The following is a 13903-nucleotide window of genomic DNA, read 5'->3' on the forward strand; positions in this document are numbered from 1 at the left end:
GAATGGCTCGCTGCTTGAAAGACAAATAAATAGAGCCTGTTCTTCTATATCGGTCCACAATACACAGATAGAGTTTCCATCATGTTGAATGGAACTGCTCCAAAGAGACATAAATGGGTTGATTTCTCTGTAAAGTAGGCCATAAGTCAGGTCTGAGTCTGGGACACTCCCTCTGTGGGGATATTAGTGTTTTCCCACTCACCCAGCAGAGAACAGAAAGACGCTCCGTCAGCAAGGTGTATGAGCAGGTCTGTGTCAAGAAACAATTAATCAAAGGGAGGAAAATATGGCTTTATCACTGTGGCTACTTGCAAAATATGTCCACTAATCCATTTTTCAAAGAGACCGAAAGAGAGAAGATGATGGAGGAGAGGTCTGAGAAGGTCTTCCTCTCAGACTCAGAGCTGTGTTCATTTCTGCTTATTGGTACCATATTCAGGAACAACAGCATGACCATGCCTCAAGGCTTACAGAAGGCTCAACATTTTCCAGACATGACAGAGAATCCAGGGACAGAGAACTCATAAAATACTTAAAATAACTACAGCACACAGTTCATTCAATAAAAGGCAAGGATGCATTCAATTGTGGTCAACTAGAACACTCGTATAGTTATATTCACACAATTATACTTTCCAAGACATATGAAGTTTTCTGTTCTTTTCGAGATGCGCAATCCCTTTGACTAACAAGTTGAAGTCTATAACAAAGTATAAGCATGTGATTGATAGATTATCTGCTCAGAGATACATTATCATCATTACCATATGTTTCCTTTACTGCGTATGTGTCCGTTTATAGTCATGTTATGAATTAGGATTCCTTCATCTCCAAGAGCAGCAACTTTGGTCAAACACTGAAGGGGATGTGAAACGGAGATGAAAATAAAATAAATAGAAAATGTATGAGTACAGGATTTGCCCAGAGCGATATGTAGCCTCTTTACCATGTACAGATGCTTCCTAAGGACGCACAGAGCAAATTGAAACTGTATTTAGTCCGTTTCAGCAGTAAGTGTGCAATCTTTCAGCACTGAGTGGATGTGTTTTGTAAGTTTCAGTTGTGAGTACAATTCCTTAACAATAAGTGGTCTGACAGAGACATTTTTGTGGCTAGACACAAACATAAAAAACAACAGTAATATTCCTCAAACTGACCTCAGAACTGACAGGAATGCTTTATCTCCCCTTTGTGCATCCATCCTACAGTGAATATAAATAGCACCCTTCTAATCATAAGCACCCCACTCAGGCCCCCCAGGCCCTCTCTATTCAGATTCCCAGAGATGTTCAGAGAGAAATCAAGCGCTGTTGTGTTTATTGGTGGGTCTGTGGGCACTCTCTGGTGGAAGTGGGATACTCTTTAGGGGATTTCATTTCATTGGAATTCAGCGGTAACATCGTTAGGAGGGCTCAGGGATGGGATGGGGTGGGGTATGGTGTGGTGGGGAAGTTTAAGTGGCAAAGAAGGTTTTATTTTTCTGTTGTTGCTGTCAGTGGAGGGAAGACAGCAGCAACAATGGAGATGGCTGGCATGAAGCTGGTATAGAAGTAGGACTTTCACTTTGTACATTCCACCCGCCATTTTAACAACTGTCATTGTTCCAGGAGTCCAAGGAGCTGTCTGACCAAAAGCCTTTTTAGAGGTGGGACGAATCTCTTGCAGAACCAGGAGAAAGAGCCTGTTGATACAAGAAGAATGAGGGCCAGGGAGACAACCCCCCTCCCTGGTTTCTTATACTTGTTTTTTAGCTGCCTTTTCTGTGAGGCGTTTTAAAAGATGCACAAAAGGATTTGTCGTTAGGAACAATTCGAAGTGAAAGGATTACTTCTCAGCAACGTTTTGTGAATTTTGTTTGATAAAAAGACCACCTTTCAGTTTGTTTTAAAGGGACATTTAAGGAGAAAGGATTATTGGTTCTTCTCCTCCATTTCACAGTGTGTTCTCTTTTGCCTCACACAGTCCTCATGATGTCAGGTAAAAAAGAGGACTAGAAGTATAATTGGTTATATCCATACCAATTTACTCTGGTTTACTTAGCTCAACAATAGAAGTCGTGGGGTAGAGCATTAGCTAGATGACTTTACAAATAAGGATGGTCAGTGTTAGAATATTCTCCATATGACTTTAAAGCTAACTCTCTAACCAAAAGATGATTTCACATGACTCACATGCTTTTTTACATCAAACATTTTTTTCAAAATTAGAAACATGAGATGATGACTCTCGACCAATAGTTTGCTTGGTCCATTGGCCTTCACTGGTCTGAGACAAAGAATAAAAAATAAAAATAAAAAGACTGATGGGAGTGAGTGTGGGTATTCAGACCTGTCACTGCCAGCTGCATGGCAGTCGGTCTGCCGGAACTCACATCACGTCTAGGGTCAGCCACCCTCCACCAGAAGGCCTTCACTGGTTGAGAGACGGAATTTAAATAACAAGGGCTGAGGAATTGCCAACTGTTTAAAGCCCTTACAAGATCAATGCAGAATAATTGCATTTGCTTGGCTGGTGAACAAGCTGTCCACACTTGGCAGAATTTGAATAAGTTCACAAAGAATTTCAATGAAGAGTCCAACTTTTTACATCTGAGAGACATTTGTAAGACGTTTAACGTAGCCAAATGTTACAGAGTCAACTGGTTCTAAATGGAAGTTTCCAATGGTAGGCCTAATCAATCACTGTAAACTCATAAGTCTGCTCTGTAACCAAACTAAAAAAAGTGCTTAATTCACAAGGATGTATAAGTAGTTTAAATATAATCAAGATTTATTCAATTAGGCACCATCTCTTGTAGATTGTGAGTCTCAGATGTTCTTTCCACAAACAGTACAACTAAAGCCAGATAGGGTTGTTAATTTTTACTTTACAGATAGGGTTGTTAATTTTCACCACCAGCTGCAGACATGGTGCTAACTGAAAACCGTAACAAAGTCCACCTGCTGCACTGTTTTCTTAGAGTCAATCTTTCAGTCTTATCTCTAACTGCCATGGGACTTCCCTGATAAGGAAAACCACAGGATTTGATCCCCTCCTTAATCTCCTCCAGCTAATATTATTTATTTATTCAAATGTATATGTCACATGCTCACACAGCAACATATTTTAATTTCTATTTACCAAATTACCATAAAGGCCTACCTATAGTAGATTCAAGAACGAGCAAAGTGCCTATAGGAAATAGCTGTAGGCTAAGCAGAATGTGAAAACTTTGGCGGGCACGGAATTTAAAAGTAACAAGGGACTTAAATCATTTATTTCACACACACACAGACGCACACACTCACACGTCCTCCTCTCGTGGGCGTGTCTATGATTTAGATCCCGCCCTGGGGAAGAGTCTTTTCTCAGCGTCCCCACAATAGAGCACAATAGCGCTTTACAGACCGCTCATGAGGCGTGGCTAGCTTTGAGGGTAGGTTATAAAAATGGGCTAGAACAAAATTTCAATGTATTACAATAATGCAGACGCACGGGACGGTTGTTTGATTTCTTTGTTCTGTCTGGAGAGAATTACTATATGGACTTTCAATTTAGGTGATTCTCAGTATACAACTACGTATTGTAGTTTTGAAATATGTCGAAAAGTTATGGTAAGAAAACGGTTATCTCTATAACCAGTGCAGGATTCACCTGCCTTCTGTTGCTCTTGGTGGTCGCGCAGCATCAAAGAGTTCTGGTAGATGAGGTTCCAAATGAGAGAGAGATGGGGACGCGCTCACTCCAGAGCATGGACACTTTGGCTACGGACGGAGTGAAGGCTGTTCAGCAACAGGTCAACTCGGAGGCGCAGGCAAAGAAAGGATTCTCTGCGTATTTTTCCAAGTTGACCCGGAGACGGCGAGAGGCGGACAAGCCTGCAGGGTCCGCTCAGTCAGCAACAGATGCGTCCCCCGCAGAGGACATCAGTGCAGATGACATCTTCATCGCTGTCAAGACCACAAAGAAGTTCCATCAGTCTCGACTGAATCTCCTTCTGGATACCTGGATCTCTAGAAACATGCAGCAGGTAAGCCAACAATACAACAGTATTATCAGAAGAATATGATTCATTTTAAATCTTCCATGAAACAATCACATATTTTCATTAGGTTTCCTTTAGTAGGCTTAGGCTAGGACATTTACCATGCTTTTACAAAAATAGGCAATAGACCTAATATTCACCCATAAAATATGCTTTACAACAAGCCACCAATGAGTTGTTCAGTGTTACTGCTGACCCACTCAAACATCTGCCCCACTCATATGTCAGGTGAGATGTGGGTGATAACTGTTTGTTCCTGAACTGTCCATATTACCCTCTTAATTATGCAGAGTTCCTTAGGCTCTGTCACTTTTTATTCTGCCTTGAGTGATGCCCCTGAGAATGTAGGGAGCAGTTTCAGGACTCTGCACCCCCCTCTCTCTGCACCCCCCTCTTTCCCCCCTCTCCTTTATCCCCCTCTTTTGGGTGTCCCTGTGAATGCCCTGGTGCAATGTATGCCTCACAGCAGCGGCTCCAGTGCTGTCCCCTTTCCAGGGCTAACAAAGCGTCTTTCTGAAGGGGGAAGAAAAGCTTGTCCAGCCTCCTTGTCTCAGCTGCTCCATGGGAACGTGGGAGCTGTGTCTGGGTCAAGCAGCCAAGGGATGGGAAAATGGGGGCTTCGTTAAGGGGATGCTAGGGACAAAGGGGTGCATCTATAGGGAAGTTTGTGCTGGGAGTAGCACGCTGAGTATGAAAATGCAGCCCTGAGAACCAAGCGCTTTTAGACTGGTGCACAAAAGCACTCACAGCCATAGTCGAGAGGAAACAGAGGCTAGTCAAAGTGATTTCATCCAGTACCCAGAGTTGTCACGCATATTTTTCAAAAGTCAATTAAATTCTCCTCGGGCACAATCGCACATTCTTTATCCACCTTCTTTTGAGAGCTCTTCTCTCCATCCCAAGCCAAACTCCTCTGTTTTGAGTGTTTTGAATATGGCAAGGTTAGTCATAGCAACACTGTCTCTCTTTGTATGCAGAGGAGGTGGGGTGAGTTGAGTCTGTTGCCATGAAAATTGAACTTTGAACACATAAGATGCATCACATTATCAAATACAGTAGCCCATTCAAATAACTCCCTCCATTCCATAATGGTCTTTTACTACAGCCGATACAGGGAAAGTCTACATCTGGCCTAGTTCTTCAACTAGGACAGGTTAATGCTCAGGAAGACAGACTGTCAATAAGGTTTGGGGAGTAGCAGTTTACATGGCCATTGAGTGTGCTGTACTTACTGTAGTGGATGATGTAAGTTAACCCATCTCAGAGAGAGAGAGAGTTAACAGCAGGGTTTAATCAGCCAGCTGGTAGGAGGCAGTGCAGACATAAAGAACGGCCTGGGCCCACAATACAAATGGGAGTTCCTGGAGGAAGGCTGACAGGTGGCCAGTAGTTGGAGAACAAAGGATGGTTCTAAGGCCAGTCATAGGAATCAGGTCATTCCCAGCACATATGGACATCTGCACCCAGGTTATATGATAATGCTCAACTGATGGACACCTGTGGAGCTCCGCTGACTGCATCCAGTTGATAATGTCTGTAGCTGGTATCTGAAGCTGGGAGAGATGGGTAATCATGGCATTCTGCCATCAGGTGAGGCCTGACTAGAACTGTGCACTGGTTCACTGGGCAGATCAGAGCCCTGATTCAATTTCCAGCACAGGATATACACGTTTTCGGTTTCCTTAAGCCAACGGGCTTGCTATCAGATGTTTACATGTAAATAGAGAGGGTAGATCCAATCTGTGATTACCATGTTGATAGAATTGTGCCTGTGGCTTACTGTCTCTGGCAGAAAAATATATCTGATTTTAGTTTAATGGTCAGAAGTTTTGATGTTTTTTATTACATAAAATGAAAGAAGTTATTGGGGAAAAAACAATTTGTTTCAGAGAATAATTGGTATAGTGAAAGGCCCAATTGTTATTTGTGAGTCATAAGTTAGTGAGTAAGCAAAAGTACTGTGATATAAAAAAAAATTACAACTCGTTATTATGCACGGGTTGTTCAAATACTAGGCCCTGGTTTCCGGTGTTTCAGCAGATTTCCCCCCTGGAACAATGCAGCTTCCCTAGTGAGTGAGCCTCAAAACAATGAGAGAACAAACTGTGCAGCAACAGAATTCTCTGGCTTGTAGCACTTTGGGACCTGCAGTACATAACTAGCTACAAAACACAGGTTTAAATCTAGCTCTAACCTACACATCAATGGGCATTATAAGGGTATTGACTTTGGTTGTGTGCGGACAGGCACCGGCAGTGACATCATAGTGGTTTGATATGCATTCCATTTTTAATTGAGATGACATTAATTAGCCAGCACTCCCACAATGAGCGTCTGTACATCTGGCAGTTTGGAAGAAGACTTGGCTCCATTGTCGAGTTAATCAAATAGCCCTTCACAGTATGAAGGAATGAGTCTGTGAATATCCAGCTGGTCAGAGAGTGGGAAAGTGTCATTCTGTGTCTGTAGGTGGCCTGTTCTCTGTCCTGTACTGTAGTCCACACTCCAGTGACTTTAGTGCTGTGCCAAAGGCTAAAGGGAAGGGAGAAAGCGGCATGGTTGAGTGAGGGGGGGGGGAGGGGAGGGGGGGGGGGGGGAACGGAGAAGGTGGTTGTTGATGGAGGGAGATGAGTGGAGGGGAGTGCAGTCCGTACCCTTCCTTCCCGGGGATCTTGAGACAGCCAGCCAGGCACCATGCTCTGCTCAGACTGGGCCGTGTCAGGCCTTTCTTTGATGGGGAGGAGTGCAGCCCCCCCTTATCCCTCATCTGCGGTTCAGACAATCATTATAAAAAAATATATATATAGATTTTCCTCACGGGGCATGACTTGTTATTTATGAAACTATATGGGGGTATATTAATAAATGTTCAGTTTGAGTGACTACTTTTCTTTAATGTTTCAGTTAAGACAAAAGCCATTTAGCCCTTTAGAGACTTCTCTTTAGTTAACTGCTGCAGCTGTATGCAAATGCCAGCAAACATATTTAGAATTTACCCAGTGGAGGACTTTAACCAGAACGAAAACACCCGGCATTGTTCTATTGAAGAGGGCCAGCGTATGGGGTGGTGAGAGAGGGGATGGGTAGGAGGGTGAAGTGGGGGTGAATGACCACACACAGATTTCGATTTACTAATCAGCAGTGAGATCCCCCCCCCTCTCCATCAGCCCCTCTCGACCCCTTTCTGTCAGTACCCGGGCCGCTCTGGCAGCTGCCTCAGTGATTAGGCTGTCCATTCAGCGGGACTTAAAGCAAACAGCGCCAGCCTCTGATCCCTTTACCAGTGAAACCACCACCCTTCCTTAAACAAACACAGGCCCAGGGCCCCGCAGCATCCATCGCACAACATCTGCTCACAGTTTGTTGTGCAAACCAATCAGATAAAGGTTTGGCACCGACGGCAGATAGTACTGAACTGTAGAAATGGGAGTGTAGATATTAGAAAAGTGAATGTCTTTGCCTTATCGCTCTCTGGCATGAACTCAGCCAGCACCACTGTTGAGATCCAGATCTCAGATGGATGTTGCTGCTCAGCAGTCAGTGGCGGCAATCAATTAGTGGGAGTGTGGGGTTGGTTCAGTTGTCATAAACTGTCGCGAGCAGCGAGAAAGGGAAGGATGGAGTGGGGCTAAGTGGGAGCTGCTACCTGGCGTGTTGGGGCACGCGGCGGAGATAAGGCAGGTGTTGTCTCACCTGAGAGGAAACTGACAACTCAGACACACACAGGGCATGGGGGCGGGGGCGGGGGCCCTTTCATCAGCCCTGTTTGACTGACTGACTGGGGGAGGGCTGCCTAGCACCTGCTAAACCCTACCCACCATAAAACAACTCCTAATCCCTACCTGCTCTTTTAAGTGTGCCACTGAGGCTGCCTTTTGTTAACTAAACACCAGCCTGCAGTATTTTAACCTTGACAGCTTTATTCTTTGGCTGCTAAGAGCTTACTCTGTGCCATACAGGTGGTGCTGAAATTATTGATATCTGTATGATGGCCGTCAATGATATTTGTATTTCTATTCAACATGTTGGAGCTAGGGAGTGGGTACAGATCCAGAATGGAATTGGGTCATAAGGGTGTTGGGGGTCAGCGGTGGTGGGGGTTGAGGGGTTAGGTGTGGGGGAAGATGGTTGCCTCCCTCTTTGTTCTATGTCTGAGATGCTTTTGGGGGGCCTGCACAGTTGCCATGGAGAGAGGGGAACATTGCACAAGAGGCCTTTATTAGAGCGTGGCTTGTTTAACTCCATGTGTTTTCCACATGCATAAAAGACTGCTGATAGATGGTCATCACACTGAATTAGATGTATGGTGACCAAGGACATCAGACATACTGTAGTTTGGAGTCAAGTTGATTCTTGTGCCACCACTTGTTCTGTGATTTCCTGGATTTCTTCTCCGACAACGTGAGCTGATGTATTTTCCATCTTTGTCTTTTCAGACTTACGTCTTCACAGACGGAGAAGAGGAGGAGCTGAAGAAGAAAATGGGTGAGTTTGGGATTTTTCTGAAGCATTTGAGTTCTAATTTTATATTTATCTTAACCTGAACAGTAGCTGGGATTAGTTAACCATTAAAGGTCCAGATTTGATAGTGTGAGAAACCAAGCCACTATTTTAATCCCCATGGAAATTGTTGCTTTGAGCTCCTGACACTCTTAGTGTCAGATGGTGTTAAGCTGTGTGAAAAAGGCTCTAACAGCGCTATAGTTCCAATTATTTGCATTAGCTAGCTAGTAAGGTACTAGTTTGTAACTCACCATCTCCTCCCTCATTGTTCCTACAGGGAGTCACGCCATCAACACCAACTGTTCAGCAGCACACAGCCGCCAAGCTCTATCCTGCAAGATGGCTGTGGAGTACGACAAGTTCATTGAGTCTGGGAAAAAGTATGAGTCTATTTAAAGTGATGAATTTACCCAGGTTCTATGTCATTCTAGATTTGATAGTGATTATAGTTCTAATTGAAATATTATAATGCTTTAACAATGTTTTCCCCTCTTAGGTGGTTTTGTCACGTAGATGATGATAACTACGTTAACATGAGGACTCTGGTGAAGCTGCTGTCCCACTACCCCCACACCCAGGACATGTACATTGGCAAGCCCAGCCTGGACCGGCCCATCGAGGCCACAGAGAGGCTTGGAGACAACAAGATGGTAGGTGGACTCCTGGCCTGTGACAACTTTTCAATTGGTTATTAAAAGTTTGAGATGCTTCAGAAGGGTTGCATTACAACAACCTAACATGCTTTCTGTCTTTTTTTTCTTCTTCTCCAGAGACCAGTAAACTTCTGGTTTGCTACTGGGGGAGCCGGCTTCTGTGTGAGTCGAGGTCTGGCTTTGAAGATGAGCCCTTGGGCCAGTGGCGGCCATTTTATGAACACAGCAGAGAAGATTCGTCTGCCTGACGACTGCACCATCGGCTACATCATCGAGTCGGTGCTGGGGGTGCCTCTGACCCGCAGCAACCTCTTCCACTCCCACCTGGAGAACCTGCAACAGGTGTCCAGATCTGAACTTCATAAACAGGTGAGATGTGAACGTGTCAGTCCGTCGTTTCACTGTGAGAATAGAGTTTCAGCATTTATCAGAACTTATTGGGCAGGGTTGCTAATTTCTTTCCCGTTTTTGCTTATTCCAGATCACATTGAGTTATGGAATGTTTGAGAACAAGAGGAACATCATCAATATGAAAGGGGCTTTCCCTGTGGAGGAGGACCCATCAAGGTGAGACATTACCCTCTGCATGACTACTAATACAGAAATGGAGATCCTACTCTACTTGAACTATCTTGGTGGTCCTCTGTAGCTCAGCTGGTAGAGCACGGCGCTTGTAACGCCAAGGTAGTGGGTTCGATCCCCGGGACCACCCATACACAAAAAAATGTATGCACGCATGACTGTAAGTCGCTTTGGATAAAAGCGTCTGCTAAATGGCATATTATATTATTATTATATCTTGACTGTAAAGAGGGTATATATTTTTTCTCTGTTAATCTAACCTCCATGTCTCTCTCTCAACTTGTGTTCCAGGTTTAAGTCTGTGCACTGTTTGCTGTACCCAGACACCGCCTGGTGCCCACCTCAGGTTGCCTACTAGGTGACCGGCTCCTTTGGTATCCTCGTCCCTGCCGTGCCTCGGTATCTGAAAGGCTGGTGGGGACCCGTGTTTGGTATTGGACTGTGATGTCACTGTATTTTTGTTGCAGTGGCACACGGACTCTGATAGTTTTTCTGGGCTGCTGTGCGGCCCGCCTAGGGACATTTCCTTCCTGTGTGGTATCTTGGCTTCCTCCCTGGCATAGGGGCAGAGGAGCCAGGCAGGCACTTAGTGGGAATGAGCTTTCAGCATTATGGCTTTGCAGGCAATCAGATGTGCTTTGTGTTTTAAATGTTGCTTGTAAATGTATTTGCAATTCTTATAGAATGTACTACTTATATATCCAAGCCTTTTGCCAGCTTTACATGATTAATTTGTTGAATTTCCATTGAACTGTTTGCCTTATTGTTCAATTCCTTTTTGTTTCTTCTGGGTTTTGGAAGCCATTCAAGGCAATCCTTTTAGGTTCTATAGAAATAATCAGACGGTCAGAATTTCTGAGATTGTGGAGGAAATGGTTTTCATTTTGGGCTTTTTGGTTGTAGTTCATTTCAGAAGACTCCGGACAAAAACAATAATATGAAGATATTTTGGTGCTTTTTGTTAATGATTCGTCAGTGTTATTACTAATATGATTTGAGCTGGCAGTAGACAGTTTTCCAAATGTACCCTCAGGTTATAAAATCTGAGGTATATCAGGAATAAGCACTTTTTCCCTTATTGATAGTTTTAAATGAATGAATTGACAGAATTGACATCCTTAGATATGTTTCACAGCTGTGTCAAAAACAATGGAAAAATATCAATATCTCTAGATTTGATTGTATTTAATAACATTCCTTGCATTTGATAGAATCAGGGAAAATAATATATAGCAAAGATATTGATTTTTTATGTTACAATCAACTGTTGATTTGCTTGAAGATGTTCTTGTTTAAAAATTGCACAGCTGGGTTTCAAATGAACTTTTGCTTGCTCTTGTAAAGTAGCTCAATTACCTCCAACTCTTCCACTGATACTTTATATTTACCTTTAGATTACCACCAACACATGTTATACTCTCTGATACTTTTTGCACAAAATAGATTGATGCAGAGCCATGTATACTAATCTACCTTATTCCTCAGTGAGTATGTGGGTTGGTTTTGTATTGAACTTTGCAAGAGCAACACCAGTGTTTACACACAGAGGTGTTCTTCCTCTGTAAATGACCCATATTGGGTAGGATTGTATATGTTGATTATAAAGCAGTATTTGTGTACTGTGCCTTTTTGTTGAAATGCTAAATGTGTATATTGATGATTAGAATGTAAATGCTTTTGATGACCTTGACATGTTTTTTACTGCTTGTTGTAACTGCGCTAAATGGCTGTTATTTATTCTCCAGTATCTGGATGGTTCTAATGTTCTATTTCAAATGTTTGCTTCTCAGGGATTATGATCAAACCCTGATGTTATTACCATAGGAACCACTGTGGTGCCTGAACATGCTTTGAAATAAAGTTGGATAACCGCTGAGAAACATAACAATCTTTGTTTCGTATTTTGTTTTCTATTCCATTCCATTCATAGCATGAGATTACAGATGATCTACTTCTACATAAAGGTTAGAATGGAATAAGCCATGTCCTTGTATCTTACAGATAGTGTGTGTGTGAACAAAATATCAGCCTATTCAATCAGGTCCTTATTTTTAGAAGGGATGAAATACAGTGGCTTGCGAAAGTATTCACCCCCCCTTGGCATTTTTCCTATTTTGTTGCCTTACAACCTGGAATGAAAATGGATTTTTTGGGGGTTTGTATCATTAGATTTACACAACATGCCTACCACTTTGAAGATGCAAAATATAATTTTTTGTGAAACAAGAAATAAGACAAACAGAACTTGAGCGTGCATAACTATTCACCCCCCCATAACTATTCACCCCCCAAAGAATAGTTATGAGCGTGCATAACTATTCACCCCCCCATAACTATTCACCCCCCCAAAGCCACCTTTTGCAGCAATTACAGCTGCAAGTCTCTTGGGGTATGTCTCTATAAGCTTGGCACATCTAGCCACTGGGATTTTTGCCCATTCTTCAAGGGAAAACTGCTCCAGCTCCTTCAAGTTGGATGGGTTCCGCTGGTGTACAGCAATCTTTAAGTCATACCACAGATTCTCAATTGGATTGAGGTCTGAACTAGGCCATTCCAAGACATTTAAATGTTCCCCTTAAACCACTCAAGTGTTGCTTTAGCAGTATGCTTAGGGTCATTGTCCTGCTGGAAGGTGAACCTCCATCCCAGTCTCAAATCTCTGGAAGACTGAAACAGTTTTCCCTCAAGAATTTCCCTGTATTTAGTGCCATCCATCATTCCTTCAATTCTGACCAGTTTCCCAGTACCTGCTGATGGAAAAACATCCCACAGTATGATGCTGCCACCACCATGCTTCACTGTGAGGATTGTGTTCTCGGGGTGATGAGAGGTGTTGGGTTTGCGCCAGACATAGCGTTTTCCTTGATGTCCAAAAAGCTCAATTTTAGTCTCATCTGACCAGAGTACCTTCATCCATATGTTTGGGGAGTCTCCCACATGCCTTTTGGCGAACACCAAACGTGTTTGCTTATTTTTTTCTTTAAGCAATGGGTTTTTTCTGGCCCCTCTTCTGTAAAGCCCAGCTATGTGGAGTGTAAGGCTTAAAGCTTTGCAGCTCCTTCAGGGTTATCTTTGGTCTCTTTGTTGCCTCTGATTAATGCCCTCCTTGCCTGGTCCGTGAGTTTTGGTGGGCGGCCCTCTCTTGGCAGGTTTGTTGTGGTGCCATATTCTTTCCATTTTTTTATAATGGATTTAATGGTGCTCCGTGGGATGTTCAAAGTTTCAGATATTTTTTTATAACCCAACCCTGATCTGTACTTCTCCACAACTTTGTCCCTGACCTGTTTGGAGAGCTCCTTGGTCTTCATGGTGCCGCTTGCTTGGTGGTGCCCCTTGCTTAGTGGTGTTGCAGACTCTGGGGTCTTTCAGAACAGGTATATATATACTGAGATCATGTGACAGATCATGTGACACGTAGATTGCACACAGGTGGACTTTATTTAACTAATTATGTGACTTCTGAAGGTAATTGGTTGCACCAGATCTTATTTAGGGGCTTGATAGCAAAGGGGATGAATACATATGCACTCACCACTTTTCTGTTATTTATTTTGTAGAATTTTGTGAAACAACTTATTTTTTTTCATTTCACTTAACCAATTTGGACTATTTTGTGCATGTCCATTACATGAAATCCAAATAAAAAGTACAGGTTGTAATGCAACAAAATAGGAAAAACGCCAAGGGGGATGAATACTTTTGCAAGGCACTGTAGGGTGCACTACAACTTGCCATGCTTTTATATGTAACTGTTTGATTAGAGGGCACACCGAGACATGACGATAAAAACTATATTGTGAACTCGGTCATATCTCACAACCATGCCAAAGAAAAGGGCTAAATAGACATTTAAATGCCCAAGTGCTTATGTACTCCGTCTAAAGCTCTGTGCTTGTCTCACTAAAGCATTTAGGCAAACAACATCTCCCAGTCAGTCTGAATGTTGGCCGAGGCCCAGGGTGTAAATTATAATGCTAATGGCACACACTTAAAGCGACAACTCTGTCAGACTTTATTTATTGTTCTACAACACTGGGTATGGGAAAGGACATTGTTGCAATCGAAAGGATTGCGAGAAAATAAACAGAGAACCGCAGTGTGGAACCGCAGTTCTCCATGTGTCACAATCCTAATTCAACTG

The 13903-nt window shown here is 43.0% G+C and overlaps 1 protein-coding gene across 1 annotated transcript; it reads left to right on the forward strand.

The window, feature by feature from the left end:
• Nucleotides 1–3451: 3451 nt before the first annotated feature.
• LOC311144428 (beta-1,3-N-acetylglucosaminyltransferase lunatic fringe-like) lies at nucleotides 3452–11639 on the forward strand. Its single transcript, XM_084180438.1, has 7 exons — nucleotides 3452–4009; nucleotides 8461–8509; nucleotides 8805–8907; nucleotides 9024–9177; nucleotides 9298–9549; nucleotides 9662–9747; nucleotides 10054–11639. Exons 1-7 carry the CDS (start codon nucleotides 3578–3580, stop codon nucleotides 10118–10120), a joined length of 1143 nt encoding a protein of 380 aa, XP_084036564.1. The 5' UTR covers nucleotides 3452–3577; the 3' UTR covers nucleotides 10121–11639.
• The last annotated feature ends 2264 nt before the right edge of the window (nucleotides 11640–13903 follow it).

Source organism: Coregonus lavaretus (assembly GCF_964263955.1).
Source record: "Coregonus lavaretus genome assembly, chromosome: 2".
In the NCBI taxonomy this organism is placed as follows: domain Eukaryota; kingdom Metazoa; phylum Chordata; class Actinopteri; order Salmoniformes; family Salmonidae; genus Coregonus; species Coregonus lavaretus.

Coding starts and splice junctions, on each gene's coding strand:
- LOC311144428 (XM_084180438.1), top strand. CDS start 3,578: ATGTCGAAAAGTTATGGTAAGAAAACGGTTATCTCTATAACCAGTGCA. Junction 4,010..8,460: donor TCTCTAGAAACATGCAGCAG/GTAAGCCAACAA, acceptor TTGTCTTTTCAG/ACTTACGTCTTCACAGACGG. Junction 9,178..9,297: donor GGCTTGGAGACAACAAGATG/GTAGGTGGACTC, acceptor CTTCTTCTCCAG/AGACCAGTAAACTTCTGGTT.